Source organism: Podarcis pityusensis, assembly GCF_964106645.2.
Source record: "Podarcis pityusensis genome assembly, chromosome: 9".
NCBI lineage: Eukaryota > Metazoa > Chordata > Lepidosauria > Squamata > Lacertidae > Podarcis > Podarcis pityusensis.
Genome location: NC_138034.1, coordinates 77,791,441 through 77,812,926, shown reverse-complemented (window position 1 = coordinate 77,812,926; position 21,486 = coordinate 77,791,441). Strand labels below are relative to the sequence as shown.

Sequence of the window (21,486 nt, the reverse complement as noted above, 5' to 3'; positions counted from 1 at the left end):
AGGAAAAAGAAGAACCCCGAGCAGAAGGACGACAGAGAGTTTTTGGCTCCTTCTGTGCTGAGTCCAAAGCTATGGATTTGAGGGACACCCCCCCCCGAAACTGAGCCCCTGGAGGAGGAGGAGCGAAGAGGCTCCCCTCGCTCTTTGCAGGGCAACCCGACGGGGAGGACGGAGAGCCGGGCCAAATGCATCTCCCCGGGCGCGCGGCTGCAACCCACGCCGGGAATTTGGTCTTCTCGCCCCGAGACTCCGGGCCGCCCCCTCGGGGAAGCCGCCGTTGGGACCGGGAGCGGGTCCCGAGGGGCGTACGAGGCCGACTTCGACGGGGCGGGGGCCCTTCCTTCGCTTCCCCCGCCCGGCGCCTCCAGGAGGAGGAGTGGAGGCAAGGCGCGCATTCCCAGAGGCATGCGCTGCGGGGCCTCTGAGCGCATGCAGAGTGCGCGTCCCGTGGGAAGAAAGCGCGCTCCGCAGGGCGACTGGCCCGAGAGGAACGCGCCCCCTGCTGCCCCAGGGAGGAAGCGCCGCCTTCCCAGCGCGCGGAGCCCAGTTGGCCGAGGCTGATGGGAGGTGTCGTCTGATTGATTGATTGATGGCATTTGTATCCCCCCCCTATTCCTCCGAGGAGCTTAAGGCGGCGGAGGTAGTTCCAAATAGCTGGAAGGCATCGATCTGACCCAATCGGTGAACTCCAATAAGGCTACATGGGGAAGGCGAGGAGGAAGAGGAACGACGCCGAGGGCTGTCGAAATTCTGTCGGCAAAATCAGCTCCCTCCGCTCCCTAGAAGACACCCCTCGAGCGCTTCCATCAGAGGATCCAGCGCTGCCCCAAGTGACACAGAACAGCTGTTCCACTTCTGCAAGAACCTGCACTTTGGAACTCCCGGCCTCTTGAAACAGGCAGGCGCCTCTTTCCCGCTCCTGCTTCAATCTTAAGTGTTCAGACAAGCCTACCCAAGTGTTTGATTGTTCTCAGCCTATTTTAACTTTTTGAAAGCATTAAATGACTTGCTAATTTTTCTTTTTGATAATTTTACCCTTTTTGTAGAGTGCTGTGTTTTTCAAAAAAAACCACACAATTTATGCAGCACATAAATTTCATGGAATAATAATTTAGAAATTAAGGTGAGCTGCACACCATCCCCAAGAGAGCAGCAGGCCTTGGTCTCAGCCGATGGCAGCAGGGAGAAGTCTGTCCCCTGAGAACACCCAATAGTTCCTGTGAGCTCCGGCCCTCTTGGGCAGTTCCGCGACTGATGTGTGAGCCAGGGTCACTGCCCTACCCAGGAGAAAACATGCTCCCCAGCTGCCCCTCTGTTGCCATGCCCCTGGGCACAGGGCAACGCCTCAGGCACCCTCTCCGCCTGCCCCTGGGGGCTAGCCAGGAGGCCGCCCTGCCCCACCAGCTGTGCCAGCCTCTCCAAGGCATGCCAGGAATCCAGACGCTCTAAGCGGGGAAGAGGGAGCAGCCCGGTGGCTTCAAAGGGCGCTGGGCTGTTCATATTTCTGCAGCTGCCGGGGATTCCTGCCCTGGGAACGGAAACCCACAAGCACCTGAAACGGAGCCCCATGAAATTGGGGGTGGGAAAAGCAGGAAGAGGCGGAAGTGGCCGCAGCTGCCAGACTCAAGGACAGAGAACTCCCAACTGTGGCAGTGCCCAGCCGGGGGGCAGCAAGCGGCTCCCTAAAACGGGGCAGCTGCGTCGGCTGCTCTTTCAGCACAAGGCTGGCAAGACTCACACTTATGGGTCCCAAAGGGGGAGCGGTGTCTGTCGAGCCGGAGGGGTCCAAAGCAAACCAGTGGCAGCAGGACGGGGTGGGGACCCTCCAGCCAGGGGCAGTTGCCCCTGAGCAAAATACTTCTACTAAAGATGACCCACAAGGGAGAGCAAAGGGCCCAGCACCCTCCTCAGGACCCAGGTTCGTGGCAGGTGCTGCAAGTGAGCCCAGGAAGCTGCCTTAGGCAAAATCTGAGCATCTCACTTGGTCTTGTTTGACTGGCAGCAGGTTTTGGGCAAGGAGTCTCTGCCAAGTCTACCTGGAGATGCCAAGGGATGAACCAGCAACCTGTGATCCTTGCCCTGTGGCACAGGAGTTGGGGCAATGGACGAGGAGGACATGGGAAACATGGGATCAGTCCCCCCCCCCCCGCTGCCTTTGGCCTTGAAGCTGCTCACCATGAGCTGCCCTACCTTGCAGGGGGGTTGTGAGACATGTGGCACCTTGAGCTCCTTGGATTACATGGTGGGATATTATACGCTGGAAGCCAGCCTTAGACGCAAGGGCAGGGAGAGGCTCCGTTGGCAGAGGGGGAGGAAGATCTGGGAGAGGAAGCAGTGAGGTGGGGAGAGTAAAGGAAGGGCAGAACTTCAGATAGGAGAGAGCTCCAAGCACAAGACCCTTGAAGCTGATGGGGTCAAAGCAGGAGGAGGAGGGTCAGTGTGGGGACCAGAGAGGCCAGGATTGGGGCGGCAGAGAGAGGAGATCTTGGGGGATGCGGATAAGGAAGCGGCAACAATAGCCCCAGACCATGTTCAGTATGTGGGGAGAAGAGAGTTGAGGGGGGAGGCTTTCCTAAGCATAAGGAAACCCGGCCATGGTCTCTCCAGGAGACCATGGAGACCATGGAGTGGAGGACTCTCCACTGATGGGGAGCAGCCCAGAGAGAGGGGAAAGGTGTGCCAGGGGGGCAGGGTTGGCCTCACACCCCCAGCCACTTGTGCTCCCTTTGTGGCAAAGCCCTGAATTCATCTGGCTCAGATTCTGGCAGAATGAGCAGCCCTCTCTCACGAGTGCGCCTCTTACAAAAGGAACCGGTCGGCTTTTAATGAGTTTATTGTGAACAGTGTAAAAACCACGTGGCAGGCACAAATCCCTGAACACACTGAGCAGAACCAAAAGGGCAGGGGGAGAACGCTCCTGCCTTCTAGGCCCCACACACAAGGGGGCACCCCAAGGCCACCCACCAGCAACACCAGCCCCACACCCTCAGGCAGGGAGACCCACACACAGACAACTTCCTGCCCTCCCCATTCTCACCAGGACCTAGTGCACGGGGTTCAGGGAGGGGCAGGGCTCAAAGGAACAGTAGAAGAAGAGGACTTCAGCCCCACAGAGGCAGTAAAGTTGGGGGGGGGGCCTGAAGAGGCAGCTGCCTGCCCTACTGCAGGTGCATCATTCCACACCCGGTGGGGGCAGATACCTGCTTTGGAGAAGGGGGGGCTCCCAGGAGCAAAAGGAGGACAGAGACCCCCCCAACCGCCCCAGTCCTCGGCCTCAGTTTCCCTGATCTGCATCTGGTCTCATCAGAAGCCAGAGGGAGGACAGAGGGAGATCAAATGGCCAGTGGCAGCCTTGGAGAAGGCAGAGGCCACAGCCCACCCAGCAGTCCCACGTGCCTGGGGGGCTCCCACAGGCAACTGCGCTTGTGTCCTCCACCACCAGTCCCCCCCCCCCGACCAGCAGGAAGGGGGCAGCCCACAGGCCTGTCCCCACATCTTCAGCATCCTCAGCCGCAAGGGGCCCAGCCGGGACGTCAGCTTGCAAGGACAGCAACTTCTCTGCCGAGGTATTTCACTGAGGGAGGTGGCCGAGGCGGCGGAGCCAGGAGGAGCTCAGGAAGGCGGGGGGGCCCAGAGGAGTCTCCCTGGAGGAAGAGGAGCCGGGAGAGGGGTTGCTGCTTCCTGGAGTGACGCTGCTCCCCCTAGCACCCCTCTTCGCCCTCGCAAGTCCCAGACCTGCCCCTCCTGCCCACCCACCCCTCTCCTGCAGCCCCTCCATCCATCAGGGGACGGCAGGGCATCCTGCCCATGTTGCCAGCTCTCTTTCTGCACCCCTCCTTCCATGCCCAAAGCCCCGCAGAGGGAGAGGGGCCCTGGGGGAGAGGCAGCAGGAAGGCCTCAACATCCACCCGGCTCCCTTACGGCAGCCTGAAACGGCCGTCTGCTCTTCATGCCCGCAACAGGCACCTGCCCACCTGCTGCCTACCGCTTCGGAGGCGCCGCCTGCTGCTGCCAGGTGCTTCCGGGTGCCTTGGCAAGGGGAGGAGTGGCGTGCACCGGGTGCTTCAGCTGCAGGACGAGGTGGCAGCCTTTGACTTCCACGCCCTGGGAGGGAAAGACAGAAGGCCCTTTGTGGCTACAGCTGGGGGGGCAGGAGAAAGCAATGCCCCTCCCCCTTAAGGAAGGGGGAACCTCCTCACCTGCAACGCCACATAGGCTTCCTCGGCTGCTTCCCGGCAGGTGTAGTTGACGAAGGCGCAGAACCTTCGCGGGAGGCAGCGGATGGAGTCAATGGGCCCAAACCTGCGGCCCAAGGAGAGTGGGTGTCAGCCAAGCCGGCCGGCCTCCAAGCGAGGGAGGAGTTGGGGTTTTTGGAAGCAAGGCTCCCTTCCCGGTTTGGGTCAGCTGAGGCCCCGGGGAGCCTGGGGAGGGCGGAAGGAGGCGCATACTCACGGCTGGAAGTAGCACAGCAGGACCTCCTGCGTGACGGCGGGCGTCAGGTTCCCCACCCACACGGGAAACCTCTCCCTGGGAGAAGAGCACACCCGTCACCCACAGCCGCCAGGGGGGCCAGGGGATGCGCAGCTTGCCTATGGTTCCCACCGGCTCGCCCTGCTCCCTCCATCCCGACCCACAGCTCGCTTGGAGCTCGCAAATCCAAGGCTTCTGCCCCACCCAAGCCCATCGGGGGCCACTCCCTGTGGAGCCCCCAGGCTCCTCCCCACCTGCTCACTGGCCCATGTGGGACATGGCAGCCCGGAGTAGGCAAGGCCAAGTGCCGCCCAGGCAGGAGGCAGCCGGGACCCGGCCCCTGCCCACCTTCCTGGCCAGCCTGAGCAAGTGGCCAAGGCTGAAGCGGGGAGGGAAACTCCTTCCTGCTCATGTCAGGGCTGGCATTTTTGAAGGACAGAAAGCACTGGCTTAAAGTGTCAAGGTCTTTTCTATTCTATTTGATTCAAGAAGGTTCTGGAACTTTCTCTGTGTGATACAAGCTGGAAGTTTCCATTCTGCCTGGAAGCAAGCAGAAGGTTGCTGATGTTTGGGGTTAGGCCTTCAGAGAAGCCGAGTTACGCTTATCTCTTTCTCCGAAGGTCACACTTCCTAGAATAACAGCCCAGTAGGAGACTGGCTTTCACTTTCTCTTTCCTTCTTGGTTCTCTCTACTTTGTTTCCTGTGTGGTGATCTGTTCAGAATACAGCATGTTTAAGTGCTAAGTTTTTAGTCTTATTGTAAGTTTAAGTTAAGATTTTTGCTGCAACTATCCCAACCCAGAAGAGTTGGATTCGTGAACTGTTATGCTCATTTGCCTTTAGCAAATAATACTGGACGAAGCTGACTGAGTCGGGTCTGTTTTGGGAACCCTGCATTAATAAAAGTAATAGTAACAATAATAATTTATACCCCGCCCATCTGGCTGGGTTTCCCCAGCCACTCTGGGTGGCTCTCAGCAGAATTAATGATAATAATAATAATAATAATAATAATAATAAAGCGATAAAACATCAGACATTAAAAGCTTCCCTAAACAGGGCTGCCTTCAGATGTCTTCTAAAAGTCAGATAGTTGTTTAGTTGCTTGACATCTGATGGGAGGGTGTTCCACAGGGTGGGCGCCACTACCGAGAAGGCCCTCTGCCTGGTTTCCTGCAACCTCGCTTCTTGCAGGGAGGGAACCGCCAAAGGGCCCTTGGAGCTGGACCTCAGTGTATACTGGCTCGAAGCTGCATTGAGTTTAAGTTTTGTTTACTCTGCTAGCTAAGTATTGTGACTTGCTCTGGATCATCACGGAGCAAAACCACAACAGGGCCGCATTGCTTTCAAGGCAACCTTCTGAGGGCCACAAGCCAGAGGCAAAGATGAGGAGAGGGCCAAAGAATTTTTTGGGTAAAGTTCTTTTGATTTCATTTTATAATGCATACAAAAACATCTAGTTTTTAACCTTTGCACACTAGGCTGATTTTGTATGTGCTCAGCCACCGCTCTCAGAAGCTGTCTGGATGCTGCAGTCACGAAAAGGGCCTGGAACGCAGGAGAGGCACAAAGGAGCCCGGGCTCACAGTGTCCATGTGGTCAGAGTGCTGGACTGGGACCAGGGAGAGAGCAGGGTTCAAATCCGCACTCAGCCACTGAGCTCCCTGGGGGACCTTGGGGGCCAGACATCCGCTCTCAGCCTCACCTACCACACAGGGCTGTGGTGAGGATAAAATGGGGACGAGAACCAACACCCCCTTGGAGGACAGAAGGTGGGGTGTGTTAGGATATAGTTCCATTCCACCTTAAAAGGGTCAGGCATGACTGTTGGGTATCACATGCCTGTTTACTTCCAGCACTGTCTGCTGGGAACTTCCGTTGTATGTTGCTTTTGCTATACAGTGGTACCTCGGGTTACATACGCTTCAGGTTACAGACTCCGCTAACCCAGAAATAGTGCTTCAGGTTAAGAACTCTGCTTCAGGATAAGAACAGAAATCGTGCTCCGGCGGCGTGGCAGCAGCAGGAGGCCCCATTAGCTAAAGTGGTGCTTCAGGTTAAGAACAGACCTCCGGACCAAATTAAATACTTAACCCTATGTAACGTAACTAGCGATGGCATGTCTGTGCACGCACACGTCGCTTTTCACCGCTTCTGCGCATGCACGTGACGTCATTTTGGGCGTCTGCACATGTGCAAGTGGCAAAACCCGGAAGTAACGTGCTCTGTTACTTCCGGGTTGCCGCGGAGCACGCTCATCCCAAAGCACATTCAACTTGAGGTCTGACTGTGCTGCTGTTTTGCTGGGCATGAAGGCAAGCAGACACGTTTTCCTTTGTTCCTGAGCTATGCTGAATAAAATGCTGTTCATTTTGCTTGCACATCTCTCTGCCTGCCTCTTCTACGGTGAGGTGATTTACACTCTCTGCTGACAGAGCGTGCACGGGTCTCAAAACGTATCTGAGGCTCGTGTCGCTGGCTGACTGATACTGTTCCACCGGAGACCGGTGATCGTCTGGAGCCAGCTGGGGGCCTGCCTGATGCCCCCGTCTCCCTGGCAGTATCCCAACAGGGTACAGATGTTTTGGGGAAAGCAGCACGCCCTCGGGTTCGGTGAAAGCCCAGCCTCTCCTCACAACCACAGCCCCCACCCCACCCCCGTGGCCTTACCTGGCTGGGGCCTGAGCAGCTAATGGCAACAGCCCTTTGCCCTGAGAGCTGGTGATGGTGAGAGGTGCCAGGTGCCCTCTGGCCTGGGAGATGCTTCTGACGGGATGCCCCCCTGGCTGCTCACCTTGCCAAGAAGGAAGCAGGAGGAGAGGAGGGGGGAGGAAGAGAGGAGGAGGAGGGAGCAATGCATTAGGACCAGCTGGCTCAACGCCCCACCCCTCACGCGCTGGGTGCTGCCGGCCCATGGGCTGCTTGTGATCCCTGCCCCTGGCGGCTCCCCACAATCGCTGCCGGGTTTCTATCATGTGTGGACTGAAGGAGCTGCCCCACTGAGAGCCCTCTTACCAGTCGGGGGCAAGGAGGATTCTCTGGCACGGACGTTCCACTTGGGAGGGTACTGGCCAAAACCGTTTTCCTGTCCAAAGAAAAATATTGTTTGCTTTATTTGTAAGCTACAGTGTTTGTTTTTTAAAAATGTGGTTTTACTAAAGATTTCTTAGTTTATAAAAATACATTTGTTGTCTCTTTTTTTCAAGTTGTATTTTCTACAGATCGGTTTCATTTGTTGTGAGGCATCAGCGTTACACACGCTACCTACCATGTTTTAATATTTTGATGATTAACAAAATTGAAATACTTTATTGTCACTTGTACAACTTGTATACAGTGAGATTACACAAGCACCCCCCACTCAGCTCTCTTAGTCTTAATTCCCCTCGTTTACTGACGCACACCCACCAAACCCCAAAGTCAGCTGCCCCGTTGTTATATTTTCATTCAGCAGCCTAACAGCCCACGGATAGAAGCTGTTCTTTACCCTGTTGGTGTGACTAATCCTGCTTCTATATCTTCTGCCCAAGGGCAGGAGATCAAGGAAGTGCCGGCCAGGGTGTGAATCATCCCTGAGAATTTCCCTCGCTCTCCTGAGGCAACCTTCTTCCGCTATTTCATCCAGCGGATTCACGGGACAGCCCATAATATCTTGTGCTGGATTCACCACCCTCTGTAGGCACTTCGTATCAGTTGATGTCAAACCAGCGTCCCACACCGTGAGGCAGTATGAAAGGACACTTTCTATTGTGGACCGGGAGAAGGAGAGTGTCAAATGTTGATTGACATCGTTCTTCCACAATACTCTGAGGAGATGGAGTCTCTGTTGGGCTTTCTTAACCACCTGGGTTGTATTTATTTTCCCAGTAAGGTCTTCACTGAAATAAACTCCTAGGAATTTAAAGGAAGAGACTCTCTCCACACAGCCCTCCCCGATGTACAGCGGGCTAGTTCTCCTTTTTTCCTCCGAAAGTCCGACACCATCTCCTTTGTCTTGCTGATATTATGGTGCAAGTTGTTCCCTAGGCACCATGTAGATAAAATCATAGCATGGCAGAGCTGGAAGGGACCCTGAGTCATCTCATTCAATCCTCTCCAATGTAGGAATCTCTAGCTGAGATTCCTCCAAGAAAGGGGAGTCTACAACTTCCAAGGGAGACCCTTCCACTGTCAAACAGCTCTTACCCTCAGAAAGTTCTTCCTGGTGTCCATAAATCTCCAGTGTCACAATGGGGCCCACGCCAGTAGCAGAACGTGCCTAGCGCTGCTCTCCACCCTACTGAGACCCCCTTCTTTCTCAGGTGGCTTCCTTCGCCCGATCCCCACAGATGCCCTGACCCGTGCAAACTATCCCTGCCCAGCTGCCCTCCTGGATCCTGGCCTCCAGCTCAGCTCACCAGCAGAAGCTGAACCCGGCACTTCTCCAGCTGGACGGCGGCGTCTCCACGGAAGCCGTCAAAGTGCAGGAGCTCCTCAAAGGTCCTCACGGCCTCTGCGTAACGCTGGTGGGAGAGAAGAAGAACGGTCGTGATCCTGCCTCACCGGGGAGGCAGGAGGCCACCCTCTCAGCCTTGCCCCACCCGCTTCACCCCTACCTTGAGGCCCATGAGGGCCTTGCCCTTGCGGAAGAGGCCCTTGGGCCAGCCGGGGTGAAGGCTGAGGGCCACTTGGGCGTCGCGCAGAGCCTCTGCGTAGCAGCACAGCCTCTCGTAGCAGAAGGAGCGATTCCCAAAGAACCTGGCGGAAGGGCGAGGGAGAGGGTGAATTGGTGGGCATCCCAGGAAGCCAAACGCTGGAGAAAAGGAAGTTCTCCTTTAAGCAGCGCAGAAACTACGGAACTGGCTCCCGCAGGAGGCAGGGAAAGCCACCAGCTTGGGTTGCTTTAACAAGACAAAAGGTTGGAGGAGAACGATCGAGGGCCAGTGGCAACGACAGCTAGGCTCCTCCTCCGCAGACGGAGGCTGCAATGCGGCTGAAAATCAGCTGCTGGAAACCGAAGGAAGGAAGAGTTGCTCTTGGGTGCGAATCCTGCTTCCAGGAAGGGCCTTCCGCAAGCCCTGCTTTGAGACACCGCAGTTTGAACCCGGAACCTTCTGCACACAGAACACCTGTCCTACCACGGAGCTACAGCCTTACCTGGAGTCACGTAGTGGGCGGTCCCAGGGCTCGGGGGCAGCTTTCTACTCAGCCAGCTTAATGGCCCTGGGGAGACTCCAGGGAAGTGGTTCTCCAGATCCTGCCAGATCCCCAGAGGCTCCCACAGACACCCCCCTCCGGCTGTACAGAAGGGCAGAGGACACAGGGGAGGGGGCCTCACCTGCCCCAGGGCTCACCTGTATTCCCGTGGGTTGAGCTTGACGGCTTCTGTGAACAGGAGCACCGCCTCCTGGTAGCCCCCCTGCTTTGCAGTCTCGTTGCCGCAATCTTTTAGGGTCATGCAAGAAGCAAGAAGAAAAGGCCATCACCGGAATGGAAGGGAGCTTGCTGAGAACCCGGGTCCAAGGCTTTGCCCTCTGAAGGCTAAGCGCTCCCGCTCAGCACCTCTGAAAAGGGTGGCAGGGGGCAGACTGCCAGCCCTCCAGGGCAAACACACACCTGCCAGCACCATGCTCTGCTCCACAGGAGTCATCTGGAGCCCAGACTTCGGAACCTGGAAGAAGCAGAAATGGGGTCAGGGGCTCCTGTAATTCTGCTCAAGAGGAAGACTGTGATCAGTGGCCAAAAACCCAAGGCCACGATTCCCCCACCTGCCCTGTTCTGAATCTTCTACAGAACCAGAATTCTAATCAGAAGTGCCCACGAGTGATGAGGATTCCTAATTTGCACAGCTTAGGGGACGGAGAGCAATGGGCCGTGTTCAACTTAAGTTAGAGCAGATCTAATAATAAATAATAATAATAAATTTTTATTTATACCCCACCCTTCCCAGTTTAAAAACGGGGCTCAGGGTGGCTAACAACCAATTTAAAACACTTAGTTGTAAAAGCAGCATAAAATACAGTATAAAAACATGAATAACAATAAAATTCAAAGTTCAGAAATCAATTTAGGGGAAATCCATCTAACAAGCATTAGATAACCCCCAGGGCTAGCTGGCTGAATTAGTCCCACTTGGGCCAGGGAGGAGCCCAGGGGAGAATTAGCTGTGGGGTCTCAGAGCGGATGATCTTCATAAAAGGGGAAGGGGAGGGAAGAGAAGGGAAGGGAAATAAAAGATCAGGCTGAATTCAAATTAAAGGCCAGGCGGAATAGCTCTGTCTTACAGGCCCGGCGGAAGGAGATTAAATCCTGAAGGGCCCTAGTCTCATGGGACAGAGCATTCCACCAGGTCAGAGCCATCACTGAGAAGGCCCTGGCCCTGGTGGAGGATAGCCTGGCTTCCTTAGGGCCCGGGACCTCTAAACTATGGTTATTCTTAGACCTTAAGGTCCTCTGTGGGGCAGACCAGGAGAGGCGGTCCCTAAATATGAGGGCCCTAAGCCACAAAGGGCTTTAAAGGTCAAGACCAGCACCTTGAACCTGACCTGATACTCCACCGGGAGCCAGTGCAATTAATCGACCCAAGTAAGTCAAGTCCATTAGCGTCAATGGAGCAAGCTTGCTTTCTGCTGCTCCAGAGGGCGGGACCCAAACCAATGGATTCAAATGACAATAAAGGAGACCCCAACCAAATGTTGGAAATAACTGCATTGCAGGGGTTTGGACTAGAGGTGGACGACTCTCTTTTGCTGGAGGTTTTCAAACTACAGTTAGATGGCCACCTGTCAGGGATTCTTTAGTTGAGTTCCTGGCACTGCGGGGGTTGGGCTAGATGACCCTTGGGGATCCCTTCCAAGTCTAGGATTCTATGAAAAACAACCACTCTTAAACCCGTCCTCACCTGCTCCTGCTCTTTCACCTCTGGCTCCTTTCTGTCAGGCTGGGCTGCCTTCTCCTTCCTCGGCAGCGGCAGTGGGGGGGGCTTGGAGCCCACCTTGAGACGAGCTTTCGATACAAAAGTGCTGGTCAGATCAAGCTCCTCCTGCAGGTGAGAGACACAGGAAAGAGCAACTCGTGGCCACGTCCTGAATCTCTCAAACACCTTCCCTAAAAAGGAGCACTTCCCCAAAGAGAAGCCCGGTCACAAATGCCTCCTCCCCGCACCGAACAGGACCCACATGGAAAGGCTGCTTCCTGTTCCATGGGGCAGGGATGGGCAGAGCCACAAATGAAAGCAGCCTCTCTCTCTGCCCCCCGACCCTCCATACGCAGCCTGCGTCAAGCCAAGGCGCAGAACAGGGAGGTGACAGGGAATCGGGCAGAACGCCTTCCCATCAGATGTCAAGGAAATACAGAACTCTTTGACTTTTAGAAGACATCTGAAGGCAGCCCTGTATCTTAATATTTGGTGTTTTAATTATTTTGTTGGGAGCCACCCAGAGAGGCCAGGGCAACCCAGTCAGATGGGCGGCATATAAATAATAAAATTGTAATAATAATAATAATAATATAATTTTATTTATACCCCGCCCTCCCCAGCCAAGACCGGGCTCAGGGCAGGAAAACAAGTTCTGCCCAGCTTCTTCTTTTCAAAGAACGTAGAAAGAAAATAGCTGCTGTTAGAGGTTGAGCCATACTGGGACCACTGCACACAAGGAAAGAAATATTATTCCACCCCCACAATACACCTTTTTTTCTCACAGGGAATTTCCCCCTAAATTGCCTGTCCTGATGCGCAACAAGAAGCGCAGACAAGCCCCAGCTGTGCAGAAGAGAACTTCAGGGACGGCACCAGGTTGCCTGCCCAACTTGAGGGGCTGGGTTGTTCTGCCAGACCCACAGGCTCCCTCTTCCCCTTCGCCCCCCTTGCTGAGCCTGTCTCCCTCACAGGCCTCCCAGGGGCCAGAGGAGTGTATGGGTCCCACTTGCCTCCGTTTCCTCCTCTGTGCTCCTGCCTGGGGAAGCCATGTTCTCACTGAGGTCCTGGGTGGAGCTCTCCTCTGAATCGGGCCGGGCCGGTCCCAAGGCACTCGGAATGGCAGCCAGGCAGTAAGAACCTTGCACATCGCTGCTGCTGTTCAAATACTCGTCCTGCACAAGGAGAGACGCAGCCTGTGAGGGCAGCAAGGAGCCACCTGCCTCTGGGGCAAAACCAAGGGGTTTTCTGCAGCAGGCCCTACCTGCAGGAGAGCTGGGGGCTCAGTGCAACCCACCTCTGCCAAGGCCAACCCTTTGGACTTTGGAGCTCTATGCTAAATACAAGGCCCTCGCTTGCCAATGAGCTTCACTGACTGTGGCCCATTTTGCCAGCCTGGAAGCAGCAGGAAGTTCAAGGTGAGGAGAAGGGTTTCTTCCTGAGCCTGCATTGCAGTTTGCCTGCAGGGAGGTTGTGCGACGCTGCAAATCCACTTTAACTGAGCAACCTGAACCTGCCGGCAAGCAACACAGCAACGCTCTGAAAGGGCTGTGCATCCCCTGCGGCAGATGGGCAAACGTGCAGACGCCTACAGTGGCCACTCACTCCCTCAGCTATGCTCTTGGCCATCAGCTCCTGGTCGCGCTTCTCCTGCTTCTTCCGGTCCTTCTGCCTCTGGAAAGAGAAAGCAGCACACGCAATGGGGCAACGGACTGACATCAAGGCACAAGGACAGCCTCTCCCCCAGCAGAGGCCCCCCCACCACGCGGATCGCACAGAGGCAAGCACCTTCTTCTTCATCCTCTTCTTCTCAGCCTTCTTCTTGAGGCGCTCCTCTTCGGCAACCAACTCTGCAGCATTCCTCGCCGCTTCCTGAGAAAGATCCGGACAGCGAGACCTTTCAGCAGAGTCAAAGCAGGTGTGCACAGACAAAAATCGCTGTCCTTACCTGTCCCAGCATGCGCTGAGGCTCCCCACAAAAAGGCAGGACAGAATTCAAGCATGGGCTTCATGGAAGCAGCCCTGTTTAGGGAAGTTTTTAATGTTCAATACCGTATTGTGTTTTAATATTCAGTTGGGAGCCACCCACAGTGGCTGGGGAAACCCAGCCAGATGGGCAGGGTATAAATAATAATAATAATAATAATAATAATAATAATATTATTATTTTCAGGAAGCGCTTTCTGGTCTGGCAGGCAGCAAAGATGGAAAGGACAGCAAAGGAAAGGGGATGGACCCCCCCCCCCAATTCCTTTCAGAGAAGTAAGTCGGCAGCTAAGGGTGAAATCCAGAGAATGAGGCAAGAGCCATGGGGTTGCAGGAAGTCAAGGGAAGAACCAGGCAAGGCTGGAAGAGAGTGAACAGGCCCTGGCGCATGCCTCACCTCAGCTGTGAGCTGCTGCTTCTGGGGCAGAGAAATGCCCAGCAGAGGGCTGTCTTTCTTGCTGCTTGCTGGCAGGGCAAAGGCAGAAGGCTTGCAAAGGAAGGATTTCTTAAAGCCACAGAATGTGGCTGGGCTGGTATTCTGGGCCCTCTCTTCCTCCAGTTCCTCCTCGTCGCTCCCCCAATCATCATCACTGTAGTCATCATTGGCACAAAACCAGCAAGGTCTGTTGTCCACGTCTGAAGAGAGACCACACAGTGAGCGTGAGCTCTTTTGAAGAGAGGGCAGCGGGGAGCAGTAACCCAGCCATGGCCTGGGGGAAATACCCAGCAGGGAAAGGAAAGGGGCACCGTTGCTGAGAAAGAAGCGGGCAGGGCAGGCACACAAAGACATGCCCTCTTGTGCCCTTGTCCAGCCTAGAGCGGCAAGAGCTAGCCCTGACTTGGTCTCTGCTGTTATGGCCAGGTCTGAAGCCAGGACTTCTGAAATAGGCTTCGCCTTGGCCTCTGGTGAGCTTCTGGGACAAAATGTGGCAGCTGTGGGGCAGTCCCCAAGCACCTGTCTCAGCAGAGCTATCCTGATGCAGAAACATAACAACAGAAGCGAAGCCTGCGGGGTCAGACCAATGGGCTCTCTAGTCCAGCATCCCGCTCTCTGGGGGGCCAACCAGAGGCCCCAATGGGGAGCACACCAGCAGAAACCTGAGCGCAACGCTTATGATTCCCAGAAACTGGTCTCAGGGGCATACAGCTTCCATGGGCAACCCTGTGCCCCCTCTGTTCATTAAACCCACCCATGGTTTGCAAGGGGTGTTTGTCATTTGCTCTGATGTGCTCCCTTGACAGTGCCTTCAGGACTCAGAAACTCACACCACCCCCCCCCCCCAAATCTGTGTGTATATCCTAGAATCCGAGAACTGCAGAGTTAGGACTCCCAAGGGTCATCTAGCCCAACCCAGCTGCAGTGCAGGAACCCCTGTATACTCATCTTTTACAGGGTATTGTTTACAGGGGGTTGGGAGAGGTTGTTGCTGTTATTGTTGCATCTTTGGTTTCGGATCTTATGATTTATGTGGAAATTGTTTAATCGTGTACTTTTTGATGTGTTTTATTTATCGTTTGTGACGTTTGTGATTGTGTAAACCTTGTCATGTTGTAAGCTGCCTTGAGCATGGTTTCAACTGGCACGTGCGTTGGCGGAAACGGCCCAGTACACCTGAAGGAGTGTCTCCTCCCCCATCGTTCTGCCCGGACACTGAGGTCCAGCTCCGAGGGCCTTCTGGCGGTTCCCTCATTGCGAGAAGTGAGGCCACAGGGAACCAGACAGAGGGCCTTCTCAGTGGTGGCGCCCGCCCTGTGGAACACTCTCCCAGCAGATGTCAAGGAAATAAACCACTATCTGACTTTTAGAAGACACCTGAAGGCAGCCCTGTTTAGGGAAGTTTTTAATGACTGATGTTTTAATCTTTTGTTGGAAGCCGTCCAGAGTGGCTGGGGAAACCCAGCCAGAAGGGCAGGGAATAAGTAAAGGTAAAGGTACCCCTGACTGTTAGGTCCAGTTGTGGACGACTCTGGAGTGCGCGCTCATCTCGCATTACTGGCCAAGGCAGCCAGCGAACAGCTTCCGGGTCATATGGCCAGCATGACTAAGCCACTTCTGGCGAACCAGAGCAGCGCACGGAAACACTGTTTACCTTCCCGCCGGAGTGGTACCTGTTTATCTACTTGCACTTTGATGTGCTTTCGAACTGCTAGGTTGGCAGGAGCAGGGACTGAGCAGCGGGAGCTCACCCCATCGCGGGGATTGGAACTGCCAACCTTGGCAAGCCCAAGAGGCTCAGTGGTTTAGACCACAGCATATAAGTACTACCGTGGTACCTTGGGATAAGTACTTAATTTATTCTGCAGGTCCTTTCTTAACCTAAAACTGTTCTTAACCACTTTAAAGCACCACTTTAGCTAATGGGGCCTCCTGCTGCTGCTGCCGCACCGCCGGAGCACAATTTCTGTTCTCATCCTGAAGCTAAGTTCTTAACCCGAGGTACTATTTCTGGGTTAGCGGAGTCTGTAACCTGAAGTGTCTGTAACCTGAGGTACCACTGTACTACTAATAATAAGAATTACAGTGGTACCTCGGGTTACATTTGCTTCCGGTTACAGACTCTGCTAACCCAGAAATAGTGCTTAATAGTACGAATTAAGTACTTAACCCGAGGTACCAATGTATTCAACTATGGGAAGGCAGCACACAAATGAAATGCTGCTGCTAGACGTTTGCATGTGCGCGCCCCCCCCCCGCCCCGTAGGCCCTGCGCCCCCGGAGTGGGGCATCTCCCCCCCCCCGCCTCACCTGCGCAAATCAGTCCCGCCTCCGCGTTGGCTTCGTGGAGGATGAAGGGCATGTGATCGGCCCCCCGCTGCGCCATCACGTGCTGGGGGGAGAAGGGGAGTGAGCGGGGCGGGGGGGGGCTCCCCTCTCTCCCTCCCTCCCCCGCCCCGCTTCCCGCCCCCGCCAGCCCTGCTCGAGGGGGTCCCGGGCGTCTCCCGGAGCCGGACCTGCGGGGAAGGGGAAAGTGAGAGCCTGGCCCGCCCCGCCGCGCCCCCCCGGCCTCCCCGCCGCCTACCAGCCTCCCTCGGGCGGCCCAGAGCTTCTTCCGGACGCGCGCGAGGCATCTCGCCGCACCTCCCGCCCGCCCGCCGCCGCCGCCCACTTCCTCCCGGAAACGGAAGGCGCGCCCGGAGGAAGTGACGCCTTTCTTCCGGAAGCGGAGATGCGGGCGCCATCTTGGTCGAGGGAAAGTCACCCCGGGCGCCATCTTGGCTGAGGGCAGCCTCACCCGGCTCTTTTCCTGGCCCGGAGGCGGAAGCGGAAAGGAAAGGAAAGCGAGAGGCGCTGTGAGAGAAATGCTCTACGTCAATTATATATAAATTGTTACGGAAATTACAGGGGGGGGGCACATCTTTAAAGCTAAATGTTACAAATATTATGCCTGAATGTATCCTTCCAACTTGACAGCTCAGGGAAGTCACCTAGCTTTAAAAATCATATAAAATCATCTCCTTTCCCAGTTCCCCCCATTCCAAAGCTATTTTCCCCTTGCAAAAGGACTCCAGGAAGTGTCAAGAGGTGACAATTGCTGGGCTCATTGTTCTCCAAGGGAAGCCTAATCCCATCACCAGACTTGCCAAGGGGTCCAGACATGCCAAGGAACTCCTATTGTACTTTTGGGTGGTGGGCACTTAAGACATACTTGTCTATGCTCATCTTATACCTGGGTCTTGCCCCGCCATGTCTGCTTATGCTAATCTGGTACCAAGGACTTGTCTGGACATGTTTCCCAAGGTTAACCCCTCCCCTTCGAACTGTATTCTGGGATGTGGTGGGAAAGTTTTAAAAGTCTTTGTCACCCCATCTTCGGGGTTCAAATTTCCTCTTTGAACCTATTGCACAATAAACTTTGGTCTACAGCTATTTGGTTGGTGGTTGGAATCCTTGCGAGCTGAGTGACTGAGCAGCCTCACACCTAGATTTTTCCATAACATAAATTATATGTTCATAAATTTACAAGGCAAACATATACATAAGTATATAAACCACGTGTCTGAAATATTCCAGGAGAGCAATCCTGAAGCCATTTTGACTATTCCAGTAACTTGAAATATTCTCCCCATTGTCTCTTTGCTCACAACTCCTGTCTTTAGGGCGTATTTGTGTATGAATAGGGAGAGCCTGTGACCTGGAGTCAGGAACTAAGTACAGTGGTACCTCGGGTTAAGTACTTAATTCGTTCCGGAGGTTCGTACTTAACCTGAAACTGTTCTTAACCTGAAGCACCACTTTAGCTAATGGGGCCTCCCGCTGCTGCCGCGCCACCAGAGCACGATTTCTGTTCTCATCCTGAAGCAAAGTTCTTAACCTGAAGCACTATTTCTGGGTTAGCGGAGTCTGTAACCTGAAGCATATGTAAACTGAGGTACCACTGTATTTAGCATCTCAAAAGGAAAGGCCAGTATGCCTAGATGACCATTATCAAGTATCCTGACAGACAGGTTTTCCGCTGTAAACGGCCCCCTGTGATGTACCGTATTTTTCGCCCTATAGGACGCACCATCCCATAAGGCGCACCTAGGTTTTTTGGGGGGAAAATAAAGGGGAAAAAATTATTCCCCCCCCCCAGCCCCCAGAACAGGCAACTCTCCGCAAGCCGTGGGAGCCCGGCGCTGGGCTCCCGCGCCTTGCGGAGAGCTGCGCGAAGCCTGGAGAGCGAGAGGGGTAGGTGCGCACCGACCCCTCTTGCTCTCCAGGCTTCAGCGAAAGCCTGCATTCGCCCCATAGGACGCACACACATTTCCCCTTCATTTTTGGAGGGGGAAAAGTGCGTCCTATAGGGCGAAAAATACAGTATTTCTGCTGGGGACCACCTCCTTCTATGATGTATGTATGATGTTTTGGGGGGTGGTCTTGAGCTAAAAAAAAAAGGTAAAAGGTAAAGAACCCCTGACAGTTAAGTCCAGTCGCGGACAACTCGGGTTGCTGCACTCATCTCACTTTACTGGCCGAAGGAGCCAGCATTTGTCCACAGGCAAGAGCTGGGACACAGCAGCAGGAGCTCACATTGCGGGGATTCGAACCGCCAACTTTCTGATGGGCAAGCCCAAGGTTCAGTGGTTTAGACCACAGCACCACCCGTGTCCCATTGGTCTTGAGCTACAGGGTGGCAATTTCAAAAGTCTATATAAGAGCTTGCACACCAATGTTCTGGGTTCCTCCTCCCTCCCTGTGTGGGGTGAGCGCGGGGGGGGGGGGGACTGTTGCAACAGTTCTGGGCCGTGCATACTTTTGAAATTGCCTCCCCTGTAGCTCAAGACCCCCCCCAAAAAAACAACATACATACATCACAGGAAGAGGTGGTCCCCAGCAGAAATTTGAGTGTGTTACTTCTCTCCTGTCTGCCAGGATACATGATAATGCCTTAAAGGTAAAGGTAAAGGGACCCCTGACCATTAGGTCCAGTTGCGGACGACTGGGGTTGCAGTGCTCATCTCGCTTTACTGGCCGAGGGAGCCAACGTTTGTCCGCAGACAGTTTTTCTGTGTCATGCGGGCAGCAATACTAAGCCACTTCTGGCAAACCAGAGCAGCACACGGAAACAGCGTTTACCTTCCCGCCGAAGTGGTACCTATTTATCTACTTGCACTTTGATGTGCTTTCAAACTGCTAGGTTGGTAGGAACAGGGACCGAGCAACGGGAGCTCACCCCGTCGCGGGGATTTGAACCGCCGACCTTCTGATCGGCAAGCCAAAGAGGCTCAGTGGTTTAGACCACAGTGCCACCCGCGTCCCGTAATGCCAATACTTAGTTCCTGAATCTCTTACGCATAGTGATAGTGTGCTCAGCTTAACAGATACCTGCCAAACTGTATTTGCAGAGAGGTGCAAGCCTCTACAATCCGGAGACAATTGGAAAGCTTTTACCATTTCCTTCCTCCTTGCAGAGAAATATTTGAGGTCAATTTGGGAGAGTCAAAATGGCTTCAGGATTGCTCTCCTGTACTGTTTCAGACACTATAATTATGTATGTGTGTTTGCCTTGTATGCATGTGTGTTTGACCTTAGAATTCCTATACTGATCTCCCCTCTGGGGCTATAATTTTAATTAAATTGTTTGCCCCACAAATAATAACCTGGAATGTTGTAAATGGATAAAGGTAAAGGTAAAGGGACCCCTGACCATTAGGTCCAGTTGTGGCCAACTCTGGGGTTGTGGCGCTCATCTTGCTTTACTGGCCGAGGGAGCCGGCGTACAGCTTCCGGGTCATGTGGCCAGCATGACTAAGCCGCTTCTAGTGAACCAGAGCAGCGCACGGAAACGCCGTTTACCTTCCTGCCGGAGCGGTACCTATTTATCTACTTGCACTTTGATGCGCTTTTGAACTGCTAGGTTGGCAGGAGCAGGGACCGAGCAACGGGAGCTCACCCCGTCGCAGGGATTCGAACCGCCAACCTTCTGATTGGCAAGTCCTAGCTCTGTGGTTTAACCCATAGCGCCACCCGCATCCCTCTTTGTGTAAATCTGAAGAGACCTGCACGTCAGGCCTCTTAAGGCTATCCGCAAGTGTAGCTGTGCACATAGCTACAATAAAATAGCACATGTTGCATTCTCTTACAAAATTACTTGTGGCATTTTAGCACTTTGGGAGAAACATTTTCTCAATAGTGTTCTATGATTTTCACTCAGCAGGAAGGTCCAAAAATGACTGTAAAAATGCAGTTTGTTTTGTTTGCCTTTTTGTGCTCTCAGGTGTCAAAGTTGGCCTCCTGGCCCTTGCACGTTCAGCAGAACTGAGAGGTCAAAAAGTTTTAGAAACACACCATGTTAACCAGATCACCTCTATCTTTATACTTTCTGACACTCTCAACGAAAGGTTCATAAGACAGGACTTGCATTTGCAGAAGCCATGCTAGCTCTGCTTCACAGTAGGGCTTGTTCTTCTATCTGCTTGCTTGCTTATTTTATCTTCAGCAATACTTTCTGCCTGTTTTTCCAAGACTGAAATTAAGCTAAGCAGCCTGCAATTTCCCAGGTTCCACCCCATCCCATTTTAAAAACTGGTGCTACATTGGCTACTTTCCAGCCCTTTCATTAGACGATCAGACCTTCAAGATGTTTGGGAACTCTACGGTGGATTCCATCCAGACCCGGCGATTTGCCAGTTTTTATTTTGTCTATGAGACTTTGAGTTTCACCTCTTATCAGTGCTCTCTGCCTCAGTTGTTCAAAGGCAGTTCAGGGACTGGGATCTGCCGCACGATGCCTCTGAACACCAGTTACTGTGGGGAGAGTTGCTGCTGCTGCAGCCAGGTCCTGCTTGTGGGCTCCCTTGGGGGCATCTGTTTGAGAAAAGGGTGCTGGACTAGATGAGCCCCCTTTGGCTTGATCCAGCAGCAGCCAGGCTCTGAAACCTGCTTTGGGAAGAGCCAAAAAGAAAGCCTTGCAGTTAGCCAGAACAGAAATGCACATCGAAAACCACAACCCATTAAACCATGGGGCTAGGTTTCCTGTGTTGCAGGGGGTTGGACTAGATGACCTGTTGGGTCCCTTCCACTTCTCCCATTCTGTGGTTCTAGTGGCATTCCAGGGCGGCTGTCCTGGGAAAGGGCCGGGCGGTGGACCTCCTCTCCCCCCTTCCTCCAGGAGTGGACTGAAATCCCTAAGCCAATGAGTGTTGTCCATCCTGGATTAAGGCCACCACCAGCCGGGAAGTCCATAAGCTCATTTCCTTCTTGTCACACTTGTCCCGGCCACCATGGAGGATGAGGAAGAGGATGCCTTGGCCAGGAGCCGCCAGGAGCCCGCCATGGAGGTAAGGCCTGCAGTGGTCCCTGGGAAGCTGGAGGTGGGGGATGCAGAGTTCAGGAGGAACTCTCTCCCTTCAGGGTGGCGGTCCCAGGTGAGAAAGGTGTGGCTGGCAGACCGGGAGGAGTCGGACTCTGCTCTGGCTGCGGGAAGCTGTGATCGCACAGACGGAAGGGAACATGTTGCGGTAAAGAGAAGGGCAGGATCAGGTCCCAAGCGTGTTTGCGCTCAGAGACTAGCCTCTGTGCCTAGTGATAGCAGTCTGGGCTGCGCATAAACAGAAACCCCGGGAACACATGCAGCTCAGATGCCAAACGGATAAAACAACTGCACAACTTTCCAAAGGTGTTTGACAGCAGCCCTGTGTAGGGAAGTTTTGAA

The 21,486-nt window shown here is 54.2% G+C and overlaps 1 protein-coding gene across 3 annotated transcripts; it reads right to left on the bottom strand.

The window, feature by feature from the left end:
* Nucleotides 1–2,817: 2,817 nt before the first annotated feature.
* TTC31 (tetratricopeptide repeat domain 31) lies at nucleotides 2,818–16,452 on the bottom strand. 3 transcript variants are annotated; one of them, XM_081020907.1, is made up of 17 exons: nucleotides 16,372–16,452; nucleotides 16,098–16,179; nucleotides 13,749–13,987; nucleotides 13,154–13,237; nucleotides 12,971–13,039; nucleotides 12,379–12,540; nucleotides 11,351–11,491; nucleotides 10,066–10,120; nucleotides 9,804–9,894; nucleotides 9,066–9,207; nucleotides 8,868–8,972; nucleotides 7,486–7,555; nucleotides 7,141–7,264; nucleotides 4,453–4,527; nucleotides 4,200–4,302; nucleotides 3,975–4,104; nucleotides 2,818–3,644 (listed from the first exon to the last, which is right to left on the bottom strand). In XM_081020907.1, exons 2-16 carry the CDS (start codon nucleotides 16,171–16,173, stop codon nucleotides 3,982–3,984), a joined length of 1,659 nt encoding a protein of 552 aa, XP_080877033.1. In that variant the 5' UTR covers nucleotides 16,174–16,179; nucleotides 16,372–16,452; the 3' UTR covers nucleotides 2,818–3,644; nucleotides 3,975–3,981. The 3 variants fall into 3 exon arrangements, 2 of the variants coding, with proteins under 2 accessions (XP_080877033.1, XP_080877034.1); XM_081020908.1 differs by having other exon boundaries at nucleotides 3,986–4,104; nucleotides 16,372–16,433; XR_013990467.1 differs by lacking the exon at nucleotides 2,818–3,644 and having other exon boundaries at nucleotides 4,021–4,104; nucleotides 7,141–7,256.
* Between the last annotated feature and the right edge of the window lie 5,034 nt (nucleotides 16,453–21,486).

Bases quoted from the DNA above. Each gene is read 5' to 3' on its own strand.
- TTC31 (XM_081020908.1), bottom strand. From the start codon at position 16,173: ATGGCGCAGCGGGGGGCCGATCACATGCCCTTCATCCTCCACGAAGCC. The intron at 4,528-7,140 runs GTAAGGCCACGG...CTCTTCTCCCAG, and splicing joins GCTGCTCAGGCCCCAGCCAG to GGAGAGGTTTCCCGTGTGGG. The intron at 4,303-4,452 runs GTGAGTATGCGC...CTTGGGCCGCAG, and splicing joins CTGCTGTGCTACTTCCAGCC to GTTTGGGCCCATTGACTCCA.